Source organism: Anopheles stephensi, chromosome 3 (assembly GCF_013141755.1).
Source record: "Anopheles stephensi strain Indian chromosome 3, UCI_ANSTEP_V1.0, whole genome shotgun sequence".
Lineage (NCBI taxonomy): Eukaryota > Metazoa > Arthropoda > Insecta > Diptera > Culicidae > Anopheles > Anopheles stephensi.
The window spans coordinates 9,812,667-9,833,816 of record NC_050203.1 but is presented as its reverse complement, the minus strand read 5'-3'; the positions used below and the strand labels follow the sequence as shown (position 1 = coordinate 9,833,816).

At 44.3% G+C, this 21,150-nt stretch overlaps 1 protein-coding gene across 26 annotated transcripts in view; it reads right to left on the bottom strand.

Moving 5' to 3' along the window:
* Window positions 1-21,150, bottom strand: part of LOC118513089 (protein phosphatase 1 regulatory subunit 12A) — a 63,782-nt gene that overhangs the window by 2,538 nt on the left and 40,094 nt on the right. For 11 of the 26 annotated variants that reach the window (XM_036058467.1, XM_036058472.1, XM_036058466.1 and 8 more), the window contains 12 exons: window positions 20,698-20,776; window positions 19,567-19,818; window positions 19,031-19,291; window positions 18,099-18,758; window positions 17,338-17,503; window positions 15,389-16,459; window positions 14,275-14,805; window positions 14,157-14,207; window positions 4,986-5,119; window positions 4,823-4,913; window positions 4,667-4,756; window positions 1,790-3,059 (listed from right to left, as the gene is read on the bottom strand). In XM_036058467.1, the coding sequence (XP_035914360.1) occupies window positions 2,931-3,059; window positions 4,667-4,756; window positions 4,823-4,913; window positions 4,986-5,119; window positions 14,157-14,207; window positions 14,275-14,805; window positions 15,389-16,459; window positions 17,338-17,503; window positions 18,099-18,758; window positions 19,031-19,291; window positions 19,567-19,818; window positions 20,698-20,776 (3,515 nt within the window). In that variant the 3' untranslated portion in view covers window positions 1,790-2,930. Of the gene's footprint in view, window positions 1-1,789; window positions 3,060-4,666; window positions 4,757-4,822; window positions 4,914-4,985; window positions 5,120-5,266; window positions 6,136-8,980; window positions 9,126-14,156; window positions 14,208-14,274; window positions 14,806-15,388; window positions 16,460-17,337; window positions 17,504-18,098; window positions 18,759-19,030; window positions 19,292-19,566; window positions 19,819-20,697; window positions 20,777-21,150 lie in introns of those variants that run through there. The other 15 variants (XM_036058474.1, XM_036058481.1, XM_036058476.1 and 12 more) reach the window with 11 other exon arrangements.

The following is a 21,150-nucleotide window of genomic DNA, read 5'->3' as shown; positions in this document are numbered from 1 at the left end:
AGACGAAACATTGGCAAACACTTTTACTACTAACAAGCCGAAGCAGAGTGTTGCTATAGGCACAATAGTGTATATATCTGTGTTGTGTAGTGTATATGTCTGTGAGAGGGGTGTCAATGTTGACAATGAGACATCCAAAACGAAGTTTTATTTTTCAATTTAAGCAACCGACACATCATACTTTTATACATAAAATAAACTCCAATAGTAATGAGAGCAGTAAGTTAGAACAGCAACAGTACAAACGAAAACAACAGCATCTATTACAGGAAGGGCAGAAGATACAAAACGGTGGACAGAAAAAAACATCGAAAAGTGTGAAATATTAAAGTGAGATGGACGTTTTAAGTATAAAATGTGCATTAGAAAGAGATAGAATGAGAAGAAACGTATTAACTACACATTCCATTCGATGGTTAAAACCAAACAGACATTCAGTAAGTCAGTCAGAGATGAAAATGAACCTAATGGCAGTAGCGGGCAAATGTACAACGAGAAGTCGCATAATTGCAGGGTTTCTCAGGTCAGTTTAATAGTGTAACCCTATATGTCAACAGTATACCGTTATCATATATGCACTTCAACCTCATTAACCCTTTTCAACATCGGAAAACAGGCTTTCAACCCCGTAAAATACCAACTCGACAATGGAAAATGCCTTTGTTTTTTGACACATTTTTATATGCTATTTATACTAGGTTTCTGAGTATAATTCCCGTATCATTTCAAATAATTTTAATCAACTAGGGTAGCCCGGTGCGATAACGGCGACGGTCTTCCAACGACAGGACCGGGGATAAAATCTCATCCGGACCGGCTCCCCGTACGCAGAACTAACTATTCAACTATGGGGAAACATCAAGTCTAAGGAAACCAGAGATGGAATCCCAAGATTTTTCTAGTGTCAAAGATGAAGAATGCTTTATGAAATAAAAAAAAGCATTAAACTAGCTCAACATCAGCAATACAAATTTAACAGACTTATGTTTAAAAGTTAATTTTAATTCTAAAAAGAAAATCATATGAAATGATCCAGTTAACGGCTAAATCTAATTTTAAATATTTAACAGTATAACATTGAACTACGATACTATACCAACGCACTTGTCGGGTTGGGATTTTACAGTGTTGAATGTTTGTTTTCCCTACTAACTCTAAACCCCTGCTAACTTTGCTTTTCCCTTCTAAAAGCCTTCTAACTTAACGAGGTTGACTTATAGTGTTACAATGTTGACCTTGTTTGAGAAACCCTGCAAGGATGACAGGATGAATGATAGATAGTGTAAGTAAAATCGAAACGAGACAACAAGAACTGTGCTAGTAGTATTCCGAAACACGTAACAAACAACAATAACAAGTAGAGTAACGCAAATTGTACAGCCGGCAGCTCTCTCGTTAGCGGTGGTCGGAACAGGAAACAACGGAAATCGATGTGTTATGTGTGGAGAAATAGGAGCAAAAACACCAACCTAATGTGGTACACAGGCAAAAACACAAACAAAACGAACAAAACACACACGCATGAGAAGGATCAGTGTGTAAAACAAAAACAAGTTGTGTGAGTTGTTTTAATGTTTTGTAAAAGTTTCGGTCGATCGACTCAACGAGTGCAATAAATGGAAAACGAAGGGTGCAGTAATGCGAACAGGGAGTGGTAGAAAGGCAAACAAATATAACACACGAACAGCACAAAAGTTAACAAAAACACACACGCGCGCACACAGCACAAGGAAGAAGAAGAAGGATGCCCGTGGGGCAGCGGCTAAGAGGATGGTCAATACAATCATACCCTGGAAAGGTGTTGTTCAGTTGACGGGAAAGTTGCGACGAACAAATGGAGGAAAATTATGATCATCCCCCCCTACACACACATACATCCTCCCACACATACGCTCTCCCTTCTCTTTTTGCTGTGTGATATTCTAGGTTGAAAGAGTAACCGGTCGGTCGTGGAGCACAGAGATCCCAATCCCAGTCGGTGGACCCGGTGAAGGATAGGTTGTTGGTGATTGGTGGTGGTGGTGGTGGTGTCGGTAGTGATGATGGGTTCCTGCTGTTTTGGTGGTGGTGGTGGTGGTGGTAGTGGTGAACAGTCGACATAATGGTTGAAGCAGTAAAGATCGAAGCGAAGGATTGCACGACACACGACAAAATGGTAGTCAGAACCGGGCCGAACTCGGTCAAAGAGAATTGAGGACAACCAAGCAAAGAAAAAAAAATCCCACCATATTTTCATTGCACCCACAATTTTTGTTTTCCTCATGTATTATTGCTATCATTTGCTTTAATTATCATTAAATACGCAAAAAACGAAAGCTGTAAACGGACTCGAAAATGTTTCATTTTCGATAACAGTGACATAAATACAATATTTTTTTAAATATATGCCTAATTCGAACGCATAAATCTACCACTTTTTTTTGGTTTAGTGTAAAATTTGAGTAACTGTGTGTGTGATGGTTTGATGATTTTATAATCGGTAACAAAGTTTGCCTATATATGTGCCATCGTATATCACGCCGATAGACAGCAGTATGGTTGTTGTTGCTGTGTGTATATATGAATTCATTATAGGATACGAATTCATTCGTTATAGTGAATCGTGATCTAAATAGGCTGTGATGATGTGGTTTCTCTAGACCGGGGTTTACTTCTACCGCAATCTAGTGTGTTGTTTTGATTATTACTTTTTCCTGTTTGTCGGTGTATGTGTGAGCTGTGTGAAAGGGTTTCGATGTAAACATTCGATCGATGATTTGCCAATTCGCTAGCTATCCCCTTGCAGGCTAGCAAGCAGTATATGGTTATCTACACTACTTTCTCCCCCCATTTTTTTGGCACAAAAGTGTTCCCCAAATGTGCCCACAAGAAAAGGTGTATCAGCCCGCTGTACAGTCAAACACGTGCACGATCAGCTAGCACGATCGGCATTATTGCTTGTTGGCAGCGGCCGCATGTACTTGGTTCTGTGCCGAGGTGGTCAGCTTCGAGACGACGCGCGTTAGGGCACGGTTTTCGGCCCGCAGTCGCTCGTTTTCGGTTTTATACTTTTGCAACAACTACATCCCCAACAGCGGAAGGAGAACACAGAAGGTAACACACAGTAAATCCCACACATCGGTAGCGGTAGTGAGTAGTAAATGGTTCGCGAATACACGAAATTACACCACGAAAATATAGGTTCATCGTATAGAGAGAGAGAGAGAAAAAAGAGAGAGAAAGAGAAAAAACAGATCATGAAACAACCTGTAGCATTTCGATAACGTTAATTAATTAATGAACGACGTGTACTGTTAAGTCTTTCGACGATTTGTTTTTTTTTTACGGTATAATGCTGAAATGCCGGGACCACTGGACCCATAAGAATGAGATTTACTTCACGGTTTCATGAAAGGTACACTATAACAAAAACGAAAACTCGAAAACGATGAACAGAACAGAACACCACAAACACTCGACAACTAGTACGAGATAGTAATGGAAAAAAGGCGCCACAAAGAGATGAACGGGGTAGGTAATGTACAGAAACGAGTTAAATGATATGGCAACAGGAAAAACAAGACAAAACCCGAATAAAGTGTGTGGAGCGTTGTGCGTATGAGTGTGTTCGGTTGTTCGGTTAGAGGAAGTGTTTAAATGTGTTAACGATTTAGAAAGCGCACTGCGGCACGACATTGCCTTACTAGGAGATTGACTGGAAAGTTGCCTTTATATGCTTTTCAATCTTTTTTTTTAATACCGAATAACACAAACATGTTCACAGCAAGAGGAAAGAATTTGGTTACAAAAAACAGTTTAACATCAGAACAACGGATCATGATCTTTCCAGCGCATCTGCCGCTTTTTTTTTGGGGCACAAATTAATGTTTAGCAAACGGAAAAGGATGACCAGAGCAGCGATTTCTTAGGATCGGCACAGTGTTAAGCTCATCGAGCGACCATTGCAGTTCGACTGAATCGTACACAAGAACGAGTTGAACCTTATCACGAAGATTGGTGTTAGTGGCTCATGTGAGTATGTGTTAGCTGAACGAAAATAACAAAAAAAAGTTGAATAGTTGTTGTTGTTTTCATTGTAGTTGCTGTTGTTATGTTTAGGTGAGTAGTAGTGTGTAGTAAGTAGCTGCTTTATATAACTATTTCATGTATTGAAATGTGTTTCGGAACTAAGTTTATAAATTTATGTTTTGCTGTGTTAGTGTGTTTTGCTTTTGCAAAAGCGCAAAAGAAACGATAAGAAAATGATAAACGGGTTGTTAATTACAAAAAAATTAATAAAAAAAACGAAAGACGGAATGAAAAACGAAACAGAATGTGTTTGAGACGAACACGGTATTGTAGAGAGACAAAACTAAACACAAGAAAGTAGAAGTAACAATTGAAAACATGAACATTGAACAAATCATGTGCAAAAAACGTAACACAAAGAACAAAAAAGGGAATAGAAAATCGAACACGAAAACGAAAGAAGAATTTGCCTGCTCCAGCCATAAGTTCCTTGAGCGGGGACTGTTTTTTCTAGGCAAATCACATCAAAACCAAACGAAGAAACAGAAAACAAAGGTGAACCGTTCGTCTCGTAACGGGGGGAAAAACAGAAAGAGAGCTTCGAGGAGTTATGAAAAACCAGAGATTACAGCGAGGAAACAACAGTCCACAACTTTACCTTCAACTCTTCTTCCATCTCGGACATTTTCCGCTCCATGGCGCGCCGTTCGCGCTTCTCCAGCTCGGACAGTGAGTTGTTTTTGGTGGTCTACAAAATGGAGGATTTAACAAGTTAGTAAAGCGAAGACGAGGGTAAAAAGATAGGCTGGCTTACCGCTGTAGTAAATCGATCCAGGGCTGCCTTAAGCGTTACCACCTCTTCATCTTTCTTTCGTAGAGACATCTTAAGCTTATCATTATCGGCTCTGAAAGGTGTAAGAAAATGAGGTTAGAAAACAAACGTGCGAAACCATCCTGTTTCCGCTCCAAACACTTACTTTTCCTGTTCATAGAGAGCTTTGTAGTCGATACAGTCGCCACCGTTTTCCCGTGTGGAGTCCTGCGGCTGGTTTGCCGTGTCCAGCTCGGATGCCGTCGAACCAACGCGCGATCGTCCACGTTCCGAGCCAGTCTAGTGATGAACAATAAGTCCAACAAAATTAGTCAGTAATGAGTATATAGCGTAGAAAAATATTAATTTAAGGAATTATAACTGAGCAAACTCTTTTGGGGGAAAAACCAGTTGGCGGAATCTTAACCCGACCCAATAGCTTCTTACTTCATATCCTTCACTCTGAATCGAAGCGGTACTGTACGATCGCGACAGTGAACTGTTGGACGGATAGCTGGACATAGCCGCCGCACTACTGGCAGCCTGCGAAGCACGGGTCCGGCTTCGGCTTCGACGCTCATGGTCCCGCAACGATTGGCTGCGCCCAACACCGGTACTGTGATGATGTGATCCCGCATGAAGACTGCTCCCGTACGACGGTGTGTAGCTGTTGTTTAGGCTCGTGTTCGATCCCGACAATCCGTTGCTGGAGAGATGATGATGGCGCTTCAGTCCCGACAAGCTGAGGCTCGCCGTCGTGATGCCATTGTCGTAGCTTGTGTACGGACTGACATAACGATCCTTGTACGACGTTCCGGACGATCCGGCCGATGTTGTGTAGCCGGTGCTGCTGTTCGCTCCATAACGATCCTTGTCCTTGTAGGGTGATTTGTATGCGAGGCTGGAGCTACTGCCACCGTACGAGTCACGGCGCGATAGGTTCGAGTAGTCGAAGTAGGTACCGTTCGTGCCTCCATTGCTTAGTAAGGACCGGCTGGACGGACTGCTGGTTGATACGGTTGTCCCGTACGGGGATGAAGATGCGCTGTAGCTATTGGTTGCCAGCGGACTGCCACTGCTACCGTACGAGCTGCCCGTTATACCGGAAGGTCCTGTGTACGAGCGTCCCGCATAACTTGACGCCAGCGAGGACGCTCCAGAGACACCGTTCACGGACGAGGGTGCGATCGTACGGGTCAAGGATGATGCTCGCCGTGTTACGATCGGCTGTACCGTACGCGATCGTGAACGGAAGGACATTTTGAAGCGACTCTTCTTCCGGGTCACTCGTTAAGTATTAAGACACTGGCTGATAACTTCACCCCGGACATGAATTGAGGATCAAATTTAAAAGAAAGTAAACACATTAAGATCTCAACTGAGCTATTATAGATCGTGCACTTGTGTCACGCCTGTTACGTGGGAGAAATACAAGCCGTTCGTGAGTTTTTGTTGTTTGAAGCGTCAAACGTAAGCGATTCTTCTACAAGCCTCCTCAAGTTGACAGTCTCTCAGCGACCCCGATGGAACGACGCAGCAAAAATATTCACCGTGAAGCTCTCACCAAAGCGACCACATCACACTTCTCGTGTACTCGGGGCATTTTCGCCATTTCCCGGACTGATCACTGACCGACAGTACAACCCACGGGAGGATCCGGGTTTTTTAAATATAGCGGTCGGAAGAAGAGTCACTCCTTATGTTTACTTTTTTCCCCTCGTTTTGCCTGACGGAGGTCATTCTTCTAACACGGAGCAGCGAGAGCGCTTTTCTCCAACAAATACACACACCTTCTGCCCCCAGAGCGGCGGCAGTGGGTGGTGATGGTTATTCTTTCACACTCTCTGTTGTTCAACGTTCCCCAACGTTCCGTGTGGCGTTCACCTTACTTCACCGGACACCAGATTCGGTGCTATATTTAGAGCGGCACGACGACGGTCCGCCACACAACCCGATCATCGATCTCTCAAACGACTCTTCCAATGACTTCCCGTTTCCCGACACGTCCACAACCACACGCACATGTGACGATGGTCCTCTTCTACCACCGGCGTCTCCTTCCATAATATCACCTTCCACGATCGCGTAAAAGTGAAATTGACATTTTACGACATTCGGTGAACGGACGACGGAGAGGCCAAACCAATGTATGTGCAATGTTGTATTGAGCGGAATGTTTTGATCGTAACGACCAACCGACAAAAAGAAGTTCCTGAGCCGTGTGAGCATGCGGAAGCGGAAATCTTAAGGAATGTTCTCCCTAAAATGCAGTTCCATACGGGCCAGATTTGGTGGAGTTGTTAGGAATTGCATAAAGCTTCCAACCTGTCTAGTGACATCATTCAACAATCTGAGATCACCATCGATCTGCATCGATTCTCAGCACGAAGCTGGAGCTAAGTTAAGCGTTGCTAGTCCGCCACTGCACGACGAAGCAAGCAACATTAGCGGCAACATTTTCGGTAATTCGATTCTATTCCATCGCCAATGTCGACAGGATGTCGTCATGAAAAATGATCTGCAAACGTATATGACGCCGAGATGACATGGGGAAGGTTGTGTGCCTTGTCCAATAATGCTAAAATTAGTCATGGAATCATCCTCACCCCGTGTGTGTTCAGTTTTGCCGTGGTGCTACTAGGCTAGAAATGCATTGGAAAACAAACAAACGTTTAGCGGTTTCAACACATGACTTCATTCACACCACGAGAGTCACACCGAAAATTGAACGTGAAGTTCTTGAAATCCATCATATTAAATTCCAATTTTCCTTTATCCAAATTAACGTGAACTTTGGAACAAACAAACAGATGATGCGGAGAACACACATTAACGTTCCATTTATCAGGCACGGGTGGGGTCCACTGGGACTCAAAAACAAATGACTGACAGTAAAAGATGGATGGAAAACCGTAAAGTTCACGAGAGCGACCGCGAGATAGTGGGAAAGCGAATGGAATCACTTTCCCGTTGACAAATTGACCATAGACGTGTGGGTTGCCAAAACAGCCATTTTTAAATAAGCATAGTGGCACTAAACCAATGAAGAGATTCTCCATTTGTAAATGTGCAAGTTTTGCCTTGCTTTGCCTCACATAAGCCGTTCAAATCCACTTGTTTGTAAACAGGGACACCACACAAACACACATAAACACTACTCCGAATTCAAATTTTCCACTTCCATTTTTTTTTTTTTTTTTTGGAGGGAAGATTCGAAAAACCGGCAAACATAAATCAACTGGTCGGTGTCGGACTAAAAAGGGGTTGCCACAATTTGGCAAATGATTCCCCCCTCAATTTGCGAAACTCTACTACGCATCTTTTTGCGTATCACACTTATGGGGTTTTATAATCGTGAGAGTGAGCAAAAAAATTCTCACGCACACACCGAGGAACGTTTAATTAATCAACATTCGACTCTTTGATCCACCTTCGATCGTGGACGGTGTAATGTAAATATTTATCCTACCCGAAAACACACATCTGCTAACCTTCACTCTTTATTGGAAACTTGGGGCCTGGGTACTGTGCGAAAGGTGAAGCAATTTCCTTCTCGATCAGATTTACAGTGGAGATAGATTTAAAAAAAAATCGAGCGAAGAAAGATTTTAAATTAGTACAACACACGTCTATACGACAAACGCTCGTTGTTACAACACTAATTCGCATCACGCTAGAACGCCAATCAGCTGCCCGACTTGCTGCTACTCCAGCAGGGGCCGGCCACCAGAGGCCACAGGAGGTGATGGTGTCTTGCCTTTTTCGGGCTAGATATATGGAATGTATAAACGAGCTATCGGTCGCGTAATGGTGCCTTCCGTCCCATCCGATGCAGCCTCACAATTCGCACGCGTCGTTCGTATCACCCGGGCGGCTGTGTGTTCACCATATATGGTCACAAATCATAAAAAAGTCTCACATTGCCGTTGACCCACAACCGTTTCGCACGCTGTTGCAGGTTTGTTTTTTGCTTCCCCCAGCACTGCGACGAACTCGTGTCCCGGGACTTTATGGGAAGGGTCTTGAAACTTGACTATTTTTTGTTTAATTGCTTCAAACAACAAAAACACACTGGACGATCGTTTGTATTTTTTCCCAACGATCTACAGACAAAGGTGATGTGCACGGTGGTAGCATCTCCTCCTCGACATTCTCACTCACTCGATCAAGGTACGGAGGCACACGGTAAAAACAGATGTTAACGCGCGTATATTATGGTTGCGATTAGCACTGTCGATAAGAACATGAAGCGATTGGTTTAAGCTGCAGCGCGTCAGTTGCTGCGAATGCAAGAAGCGACCGGCGACTACTGGTTTCTCGATCCAACCGAGGAGAGCAGTAAGTAACACGGGTCGGGAAACACCAGTAAAAAGAGTGAGAGTTACCACTAACGCTTCGTAACGCTGCTGAGAGTAGGCACAAGATCACTCACTCTCAGAAAGAAAGAGCGACTGAAGCTGATGATCGCGCGTGAGTGTACTTACTCTGTAGCGTTTAGTAGACGGGATCTGGATAGGCGCGCTCAGCACAAGGATTATAGCTCTTCGATCACTCACTGGATGATGTTGACTCTTGCAACGATCGGAAGAGTTACTACTACCCAGTTCTTGTTTTTATTGCGAAACCACATGGAGATAAATATCTTCAAATGATTTTAAGTTTTCTGGCCACATTAAATCTTAATCCAGTCCGTCATCCATAGATCGTTAGGTGTGCTTTTTAATGACATCTGACAAAATTGGAGATTAGTCTCAGGCAGACAACATCACCAGCAATTAGCAATGGACGGATGGGTGAACTTACTTTTTTCATAATTCCACCACCTGTGCTGACCTCGACCGTAAAAAAGGGCCACGTTTGCGTCGTGTCCGTGTCCTTGGTACATCTTCACGCGTCCATCAATCGTCCCAGCTGATCCGGCGGGGGAGAGGATGCGAGCGTCCGCCTCGTCCAAAAATCCTCCTCGTCAGCACTACTTCCATTAATTGCTTTTAAATTCGTAAACCAACCAACCGAGGGTTTACCAAGCTGCGTTAGTGCGGAGTTCGTCAACGGTCAGTTTCTGACGTGGAATCGACCGCGTCCTGTTACCTCCGAAGTGTCATAGTTTAGAAAACATTAAGCGTATGGCCCCCCCACCGGCAAAAAAGGAAGTCAAGGTTAGACGATGAGAGGGAAACGCGCGTCTGTCTAAATAATGCTGCACTTTGAACGTGTGGAGGTTAGAGTTTTTGTGTCAGAGCTCGCGCTTTTCCCCGGCGGGTGACGCGCAAAGCAAACATTCAAACGACAGGATTATCGACAGCGGCGTGTCCATTTCTTTTCTCACACAGAACCCGTCAAAATGGGGCCGATTTTCGACAGAAGATATATGATGGACGTTGGGCGAGACGCATTGGAGCTGAGTGATGTGTTTGTGTGTGTGATGTTCGACACAAATCCTACGACCTCTTCATCATTACGTCAACTGTCCCAAGGACATTGCCATCGATGTGTGCATGTGGCAATGTGCGTTAAATTTCGTGTTTAAACGCGTGAAGCAAATAATCCCTACCGAATACATAGAACACAGGCACAGTAAACCGGTGAACCGGTTGCACAAATAAACATCATCCGGCAGAGAATCGGTTTTTACAAAGGTATTCTAGAGCAAAACAACACACACACAAATTTAGGCCATAATTTTACTCGGATATTTTCCAACTAAACGATAAAACGCTTCACACAGGTCAGTAGCTCCGATGACGTGTGCTAAGGGAAGAGAAGCATCGACGGGGGGAGAGTTGCAAGAATCTGGCTTCATTCTGCATCACACCTCCATGTGTGTGTGTGTGTATTTATACTAGACGGCCACCTTCCTTCACTCCAAGATGGGAACTCGGAAAGAGGAAAAAGATGGGTGTGTGTGTGTCGTTCTAGGATTAAATTTAGAAATGATGCACTAGGAACCCATGCGACCATGCTGGCTATGCAGCAGTCACGGGGCTATGCGGATGAAAACGAAAAGATCGGGTACAGCAATGCGTCGTTTCGTCTGTTGTGATGGGAAATTTAGCAATTGCAGCTGTGCTTTTCGTGTTTTCCTGGTTTGGGAGCGAGAGGGAGGCAAAAAAAAATGAAAATGGCACACTGTTGATTGAAAGCAGTCGCATCAATCATTGGTTGGGTCGGGTCCGAATGGGTGAGATATTTACGATCGGATGAGTAAACAGTTGGAGCGTTAAGAGCACCAAGAACGCATTCGTAGGAATTAAGACATAAAAAAAGTATCATCCCTTTAGAGATGAATGACAAAGAAAAAATGCTCATTTAATTGTGCCTGGTTTATCTCAATTGCAGCTTATAAAGCACCATTCTGAAGAGCTTTATTTTTAAGTGGATTCCACAGGTTTTTAGAAAACTCGTGGATAAGTGCCAAACATATAACCACTTTTGCGTAAAAGAAAAAACCGAGTTTGAAACGACCCAATCACGAATCACTTCACGGTTTTTTAGTTCCGCGATACTTCCGCCCGTTAAGCAATCGTAACGAAGCGAAACCGAGCGCGCGCTCCCGTCACGAACCAACAACAAGTGGTCTGTTTAATCTCATGTAACGTACACCCTCGCTGCAGCAAAACACACATGAGTACACGGGCGCCGGTATCCAAAGCCGATCGACTTACATGGTCGATTTTGCTCTGATCCCTCTCCTCCCTCCAAACCTCGTTTCTTCGACGTCTTTCCCGGTGCGATTTTCACACATTTTTCCTTCGCACACTATATTTAGCGTTGCAGGTAGGGGAAATTAATCGGTTGAGAAGCAGAGTCAGGAATGCAACAACATTGCTGCGTGGAAAATCCATACAATTTAACTACTTGTTTTGGGAAAAGCACTACGCACAAACCATGAGCGAGAGGTAAGCGATCGTGAACTAACCTTTTCTCGCAGCAATTTTTCACACCAATAAACTTAGTTTGGGAAGTGGCGCTGAAGGTGAGCGAAAGGTAGAGAGAGTAAAACCGATGTAAAGTACGTGAGCCACCATGCGCCTCCATCGTTGCGCATGGGATCGAGTTTCCCGTACGGACAAGGTTGATTCCATCGTTAAGTGTATCACATGACCCTATTATTCGATCGTACGATCGATCACTTCAGCAAGGTCAGGTGAGTTGGAGAGGAATGTGTTTTGGTTAATTTTTTTTTTTGTGCATCACCGAACATTGTAACCTTTTTTCGTCTTTTTTATGGTTTTTGGATTTTTTTTAATATGTTAGTATTTTTTATTAGGATATACGATGGCAATGGAAAGAGATGAAGAAGTTCAAATTTATGAAAATTTAATTTTTCTTTAAAACTTCTTCCTTCTTCTTCCTACAACCTCGAAAACAAAGAAATATTATTTTTACTTTAACTTGAATAAAATTGTTGGCCCCATTTTGATCATATTCAACTGCAAATTTGAAACTAGGTCAAAATTGTTTGTGTTTTCCTCGAATCATTACGACCGTTTGCTACGCTGCCATGTAACTCGTCCAGCCAATCTTTTCAACTCATCAATCTTATTCCTCTCTTGCTTGGCACTTTCGCTTCAAGCACCGACTTCGTACAGTGTCATCCAAGTCGTGTTGGAACAGCATGTCCCCAATATTTCATAGCCCTACACAATACCATCCTCAATTCATCTTTTGCATCCCAGTCGTTCAATGCCGTCAACGCTTTTGCTTGGGCCAGTTGAATAGCTAATGCCCGTTAAAGCAATGTGTCAGAGGTTGCGAGATTTTTAACGTCAAAAAATCAACCCCATGTTGATGAATCCTCAAACTAAGTGTAGCAAATCCTTTGTGAATGGCTCTGATTCATCGCATGACTCATCAGAAAACAATCGAGTGTTTCTGCTCAATGGCAGACACGATCAGTTTTGGGCTGGGAAGTGCGCGATCGATTGACAATTGAGACTAAAAATAAGAATCGATACTACTTAAAATAGAACGCTATTTAAAGTCTCACGGCTAACTGTCTCATCAGCTTACGGCCGTGTCTCCATTACTGATGACTAAACAGTAGTCCTCATCTGCAACGAACGGGGAGGGAGTCACTCTAAGCTGTCACTACTGCTGACAACTTCTAAACTTGCTGCTCTTTGTTTGGATCAACACCATCCACCAGATGCTAGAATGGGACAAAATGTCCGCGCTACATGCGGAGACAAATTTAGAACTGCTCCAAAGCAACAAGCGAAAGTGTTCGCCGCTGCTGTCTGCTAAAATTGAGCGAACGCAGTTCATTGCACTATTCTAAAATGGTGTCTCCTCCTGCTGCACTCTCTACCACTCTCCTTCGCTATCCACTGTTTGGTGTAATTACGACAAGCAGAGCAACACAGGCTGCAAATGTCTCATCATATGTCCACGCATAGGTCAAGAAACTCAACAACCGTCCTCCCTAACGCGACACATTAACGCTCATCTGGATCGGATAATGATGGGCATTGGGCGGATGATCGAGTGCAATAAGCTATGCCTGCTGTACTCAAAAACTGATCACTGTTCAATTTCAACACGCTCACACGGGCATACAACACTAGCCTGAGGTGCACAAAACATTCATTCGAAATAAACAGGTAATTAGACAAGCGCACATTTGTTCGCAACTGAGGCTAGCCCACTCCCCGCATCATAAATCCTTGAAGGCAGGTGGCAAATTAAAACTGTCACATTCGAAAGGACAAAGCGCTTGTCTGGCGGCAGCGCTCCTTCCGAGCCAACAAACCGCACCAAGGAAACCAAGTCTAACTCTATTTATATAGCAAATATATCATCGTCAGAGGCGTCCTCCTGTGCGCGGCCAGTTTTCCTTTGCAAGCCTTTGCAGTTTTACGGGTTTAGGTTGTTCGCATCATACCCGGGAATTCATTAAAAAGGTGCAATCATCTCAATCTAAAAGCCGGTGTGATCAGTTTTGTCTGATCTCTCTCTCTCTCACACTCGTTTCGCACCATGGTCGATGGAGACGCATGGTGGTTTTAACGTGGGACACCGAAAGACAGAATGACGTCGTTCAAAATGGGAAACTCTGTATGTCGCAGAAGCACGATAGACGGACCGACAAGCGCTGTACATGTGTTATGAAAAATATTGGCGTCCGTCTGTCTTCGTTCACACTTTACGTGAGAAACGGTCTGAAATTTCAGCAAGTGGTAGAGCAAGCCAATTATCTCATTAAATTGACAGTTTTTTTCCTTATTCTATGTTCTAATTTTATAGCATTTATCTTTTTATCTGTGAAAAAGAAATACTATTTCCCAAAGAGTTTGCTCAAATTATTTGTGAAAGTGTGAATAAAATATCTACTTACCTCTTTATCCTCACCGTCGACGGGAGAATCTTGTCTATCGGGATCAAGATCCTGCAAGAGACGAAGAAAGTGATGGATTAGTTCGTTGTCTGTTTTGTCTAATAACCATACCTCTTACCTCTATGCCAACGGAAACAACACCGGTCGAACGACGCTTCTGTCGCCGGCGCCGCTGGATGACCGCCTGCGTGGCTTGGGCCGTCGTCGAGCTGGTGCGGCTATCGTTCTCTTTGTCATTCTCCTTGTTCTCTTCACCGGCCGTCGTCGACTTTGGTGGTCGGCGGAGATGGTGTAGCGGACTAGTGTCGGTGCCACTGTTGGCTGCCGTGGTCGGTTCACCGGCCGAACTGGCATTACTTCCAGGCACGCGGTTGTACTGTTCACCGGCGGCAAGACCCGACGCCGATAGGGGGCGTGAGCCGATGGCGGAACCGGCAACGCTGGAACCGGTCGTCGTGGTGGTGGTGGTACTGTCACCATTTTGTTGCTGCGCCCTTCGTTGGGCCAGGGCCGACGAGGAGGTGAGCTTAGTAGTGGTCAAACCGTGCTCTGTTGCCTGAGTAGCTGGGACGGATTCATACACGGAACCGCTCGCTACCGACGATGACTGTGTGGCGGCATTCGGTGTGGACGCATCTTCCAATTTGAACTGCAATCAAAGGTATGGAGAGGTCATGAGTTTTGATAATTTCACGATGTATCGTTCACTCAATGCCTCTAATAGGAAGTACTCTAATGTCTGGCAAGTAGCTGTAGTGTGTCTGATATAACGTGTAAAGTATATAACATGTTGTGTCACAATCAATGTAATTACACTGAAACATTAATTACTAAAGTTTGCTTTTGATAACCAGTTACAATCGCGACAGAAACATTACTTTCATGTGTAATGGAAAAACACATGTGTCGTATTTGAAATAGATAATTAAAACAACGATATCTTCTACACAATAGAATTCGGAAAGACGCAATCAACCCGATAGTAACATATAATCCTGTTTATATGCATGCGTCCAATTCTTAAGTGGAACAAACGAAAAAAAAACACTCATTAAACGCTAAAACCCATACTAAACGCTATCATCATAAACACACAAAGAAATTACATTCCCAGCAGGAACCCGAACCGAGAAGACATGCGACAGTGTAGAACAAAGCACCAGACTGGCTGGTTAAAGGTTAAACACGCACACACACACACACAAACATGCTGCTAGTACACAATGCCTTACCTTGCTGCCACCGTCCACTTTCAACCGCCACGAGGGCCTTCGTTCGGCAGTGACACCCGTCGTCGTCGACGCCGCCCCCGAATCCGCCGCCTTCCGGAGCGTCGGAGACGGCGGAACAGCAGCAGCAGCAGCAGCACTCACAGCACTATTGTCCGCAGGTGCGTTTGTACTGTTGCTGTTACTCTCGCCACCGCTATTAGTAGTGGTGCTATTGCTATTTGGCACCCTGGGGACGGCCGAATGGCTGTCGAGATCGCCATCCGCTACCGCCGCGATGGCATACTTGTTTGCCTCATGGCGCAACTTTTCGGCCAATGTTAGTGAGTTGGCGTTATCGATATCGAACAGTGAACGTTTAGTGTAGGTTGCGGCTGTGTTGTGGTTGGTATTAGAGGATGCACTGGTGGTGTTGGTGATGGTGGTGGTATTACTATCGCTACTACTCACGACACCACCCGCTGCCGTTCCGGACGTTCGGATGGTGGCAGTGGTCGCAACAACTCCCGCCTCGGAGACCGCTGGCACGTGGAACGTTGCCGACACGACAGGAACATCGGCATCAGTACCGCCCAAAATATCGCTTCCAGCCGCCGCCGGTGGATCGGTGGTGCTTTCTTTGGAGTTGTTCACGGTTGCCCGCCGACCGGGAGAGCTCGGCCGCACGGGAGCACTTATCGTATACGACACCTTAATGTCATCCTCTTCCTCGTCATTGCCCCCACCTGCTCCGACACTCCGACGATGCCTTCTGTGACCTCCACCTCCACCACCATCGCCACCGTCGTCGAGGGCCGAACTGGGCGCGGCTATCGTGAAACTGGCCGACACAGCCACTTCACTGCCCGAATCCTTGCCGGATCCTTCCGAAACATGATTGCCGCCACCGCCGCTCTGCTGCTGATCGGTGCTATCTCCAACCGATGGCACACGGTCGTTGATGGCCGCGGTGCCAGATATCGTTGTGGCGTTGTTGGTGGTGAATGAGGGTGATGCAGAGGATGATAATGAGGATGGTGATGAGGACGTGGTCGTCGTTGTACTTGCTGACGTTGCGGATGCCATTGTGTCGTTCTGTTAATGTCAGAGTTGATATAGGAATGTTTTGTTTTATGTACATTCTTGATTTCAGCCCGTGCGTACTTCGAATATGCGTCCTAATTTTAAGTGGCCTACGCTTAATACGGGTTCATCCTAACAACGAAGCATAATGAACGTGCAGGTTGAGGTGATTGTGAAGGATGTTAATGGCGTGACTTTAGAAGCTAACAAAAGCATGTATGCCAATGTTGAACATCCTCACTGTGTCCAAGCGGTTGTAATCAAACATTCGGGAGTATAACAATGGTTCTCGAGGATATAGGAATATTCAGTTCAATTCTTTACACACCCCTGCTGTAAAGCTATGCATCAAAAATGCAAAGAATTAAATTCAATTCTCAGTAATTTCGTCTGCTGCGGATAAGCGTGATAATTATTTATAGATTAAAGAAAACCCGAGATGTATCAATGTCTCACATAACCAATTAATCACCGCAACCAACAGCATTATTAACAATAAAATAAAAAAACAAACATAAGCGAACGGAATATAAGAAAAAAAACCTTCAAAAGCGTTTCCAAATCACCTGCCACACATTAAATTATAAATAAAAAAAAATCAAAATATCGCCAATCGTTTAAAAATATTACTTACCCCAAGGGTTCTTCTTAAGGTACGTGCGATAAGTTAAATTATATTTAATGAATCTCAAGCATCGCAAAAAGGTTTCTCATAAAAACGGCTTTGAATGCCAGCAGTACGGGCAGCCGTATCCCTCCCAACCTAGTCTCTTGGCTTTGTATACACAGCTCCTTGGAAAGCTGCTATAAAGCTATCCCTAATTTGTCGAACCTACGCATCACTTTCGAACATTGCGCCAAAAAGGAGCAACGTTTTCTTCCCCACTTACTTCGTTGCCGGCTCCGGAAGCATTCTTCTTCTTGACCAGCTGTTCGGCGCTCTTGATCTCGTCCAGTGTGACACCTTGAGTCGAGCGGCGCGTCTCACGGACGCGTTTGGCATGGGCCTTTCGTTGTGTTTCGCTTTCTTCATCCCGCGTCGGTGGTACAAATGATCTGTAATGTTATTTTATAGAACAAGGAAAAAAAAGGGGAAAGAAACATGTTAGAATGTCTCATATAGTACACCTCTTAAAAGAAACACCGGTTAATTACGTAGTCAAAAACTATCTAGGAAAATCATGTAAGGTAAAGAGGATTCTTATGGGTAAGCTTAGGCGCGAGGTGGTGGTCTCTTTTCTGATGTGAGATGAGGAATAGTTGTATGTTCTGTTCGGTTAAGGCAAGTGTGAGTTATTCCAGGACGGCGGCTAACAGCTAAAGGACGATTCCACGTAGGGAAAGGGTATGTTAATCGCAACATTTTTGGCACAGCACATGCAAACGGATCAAAAACGGTGCTATAAAATCGATATCCGAAATCATTCTTCCAGTACAGATGTACAGTGGACGACACAACCGGTAAAGGTGATCGAATCCGATCATCGACCGATCGATCAACAGTTCAAAAGAGTAGTTAATGTTGGGCTCTCTATGACTTCATTCACACACTCACACAATGCAATGCACACAACACTGAATTAGAACAACATCGTAATACACAACCGAAGAAATTCGAACATCGGTTCGGTGTTTTTGCATTGGCAATTACTTGAAAAAGTTTTTGAAAATATTCCCCGGCGACAGTTTGTTCGATGACGGGCTGATGGTCACCGGTGTGGTCGCCGTTGCATTGTGCGCATCCACCGTTGGTGGGGTCGGTGCTGCTGCTGTGGACGTCGCAATTATCAGCTTCACTTCCGCCGGTTCCTCGATCGACGCTTGCGCCTGTGTCGCTTCCGTCCTGCCGGCCGTTCCTCCACCGGACTGGCCCTGCTGTTCCTGGAGCTGCTGCTGTCTCTTCTCGTTGAGTGAGGAGAGAAATTTATTGCGCTCATTATTGATCTTCGTCTTCTGGGCCTGCTCAATGTATTTGCGATTGAGTTCGAACAGACTATGGTTCTTGCTGGTATCGGTGCCGGTAGTAGCAGCGGTAGTGGTGGCGTTGTTACCACCCCCACCACTGCCGGTTGTGGGGAGCACATCTCCAGCGACTGATGTAGTCGTAGTATGATGATCGGCGATAGTGCTGTTGTTGTTGTGGTTGTTCGTTTGCGGCGGTTTGCGCACCACTTCCGGCTGATCCTCGTACCGCTTCCGGTAGCGATCACCGAATGGCGTGCTACTACTATTATCTGTGTTGCTGTTGAGCATGATATTCTTGTTGTTGTTGGTGGTGGTGGAGGTGGTGGTGACTGGTGTGGGTATGGAACTGCACGATTGATGACCATGGTTGGCAAAACAAACGTAGAAGACACACACACGCGCGCGTGCGAACATAACAAAGAGGTATGATACGAAATTGAAAATTTTGCGCAACATGATAGCAAGGAAAATATTTGCGAATATACAACATTACAATACAATGGTAATATGAGGGTGCCGCCAGTGAGCATTCGCATTTATGGAAAAAAACGCAAATCTCGTCTGTTAACCCGTAAAAGCCTAAACAAATCGCGTGACAGAGCTCGCTTGAACACTTACCTCCTGATCTGTCCGGCAGTGGGTGTCGTTGTCGGTGTGCCGGAAGGACTGGTCGGCGGGCTGGACACGGCACCGGAGCTGACCGTCGTGTTACCGGTGGCCTGGCTCACTGCCGTGGTCGTACCGGTCGCTGGAGGCACAATGCTGGTATTAGTGGGTACACCGGACGCTGGTCCAGTGGTGGTGGTGGTGGTGGTGGTGGGGGTCGCTGACGATGGTGATGTTGTTGTGCTTCCCAGGACCAAATTGCTGGCTGTTTTCCTACAAAACAAAAAATGAACAATCGAACAAGAAACAGTCAGTAGTTGCAGGACGAAAAGGGGATCAAGCAAAAAGGGTTATTGAACGTTGTAAGCGCAATAAACACGTTCATAACGTAATGCAATATCACTACACCCGCGGGGCAATCGTACAAAGCAATGGGAAAATGGCGGTGTATAGACAAGCGCTTAGAATATGAGATGGAGAGATAATTTTTGGGGGTGGAAAAACCAAAAACAAGAGTGGATAGTTGGTAAGAATAATCGTTCCGTTACCTTAATGTCCGATGATCCTTCAGTGAGGCGGACCGCTGCACCAGGTACGACGAAATGTTTGATGCCGGCGCCGACGCCGTAGTAGTGGTAGTGTTGTTGTTATTATTATTATTTGTGTTGCTGCTGTTGTTGTTGTTGTTGTTGTTCGAGGCAGTACTGGTTTTAGTGTTAATAGGCGTCGATGGTAGGATTGTGTGAGGGCATGAGTTGGCCTGTATTCGTGCTCGCAGCTCTGCATACCTCTGGTAGAACCTACGATCGGTTGTAGCACGCACACGCGCACACACACATGATTGTAGCGATTGTTGCAGTGTGTTGTGTTGGTGTTTGTGTGTGTGTGTGATGATGATCAGGTGAACAGGTTCGATAGTGTTCGATAGTGTAGTTGGGCGGTGTAGGATGATGATGGCGTGTGCAGGAAATAACACCGGCCATACACGGTAGTTTCGGTAGTTTGGTTTTTGGTAAGTATGCAACATCAGTGGTGCCGTTGGAATATTTCATTTCCAAGATACACAGGTAGTGCCAATGAGTAGTGGGGTTATTAAACAATTAGAAAACACAAGCCATTAATAAGAAGAATAAACGGTTTTTTTTTAAGAAAACAATAAGAAACACATCAAAAATATCGGTTTTAAAAATTTGGTAACAATTTGTAACAACGGGCGATGAATCATGCAAAGCAAATTAAGTACTTGATCACGATAACCGTTCTAAGCATATCCCTCTTATAGAGATCGATTGGAACATTTTATCTTTAATGCGAACGCCTGAAGGTATGCAATGTATTTATTTTTTTAGACTTTTGAATTTTTTAAAGCATACCAAAAGCAGCTTTTTAAAAACAATAATTGCATACCGTCAGGCGTTCGCACTCCATAAACAAAACTTTTTGAAATATAGAAGAGAGGAGTATTTTTTTTTCCTTTAAATAATCAATCAATTGAATGCCAATAATTTCGTTTTCTTAATAATTGATTTTCCCGCAATAAGAATCCAATAGATAATAACAAATAAATTCGCAACCAATATTAATGTGTAATATTCAAATAAAAAAACACACACAAACACATAGAAACACACAGAGACAAAAACAGAAAGAAAGTTACATTTAAAACCAGTCATACTCACTTTTCATCACTCTCGAAGCTCTGCGTTCTCCTTAGTATCACATCCGGTTCGGTTGGTTTATTCTCCTTTTCGGAAACTTCTGGGGTTTGCGATGAAACAAAAAAAATACACACAGAAAGAAAGAAAAAAAAAGTAAACATATGCTTTTTAGAACTCTTTTGTCGATCACAAACAAATGCTCAATTAGAAGCTAATGGGGGTTTTTGGGGTGGATTTAAGTAGTTCGTTTCTATAGATGAATCAAACACTAGACGTTTGTCGAAAGAATATACAACTGTACGACCAAAACTAGCGCAACGCAGTCACGACCGTTTAAGGTGTTCATGTCACAATTTTCAAATACTGTTACATTGACCATGAGTGGCAACGGTTTCTTCATCAAGTAAGAAACATTGCCACCGTGTTTCGGGTGCTCCAGTAGTGTAATTTGCTCAGAAACGATGACGAATGGCT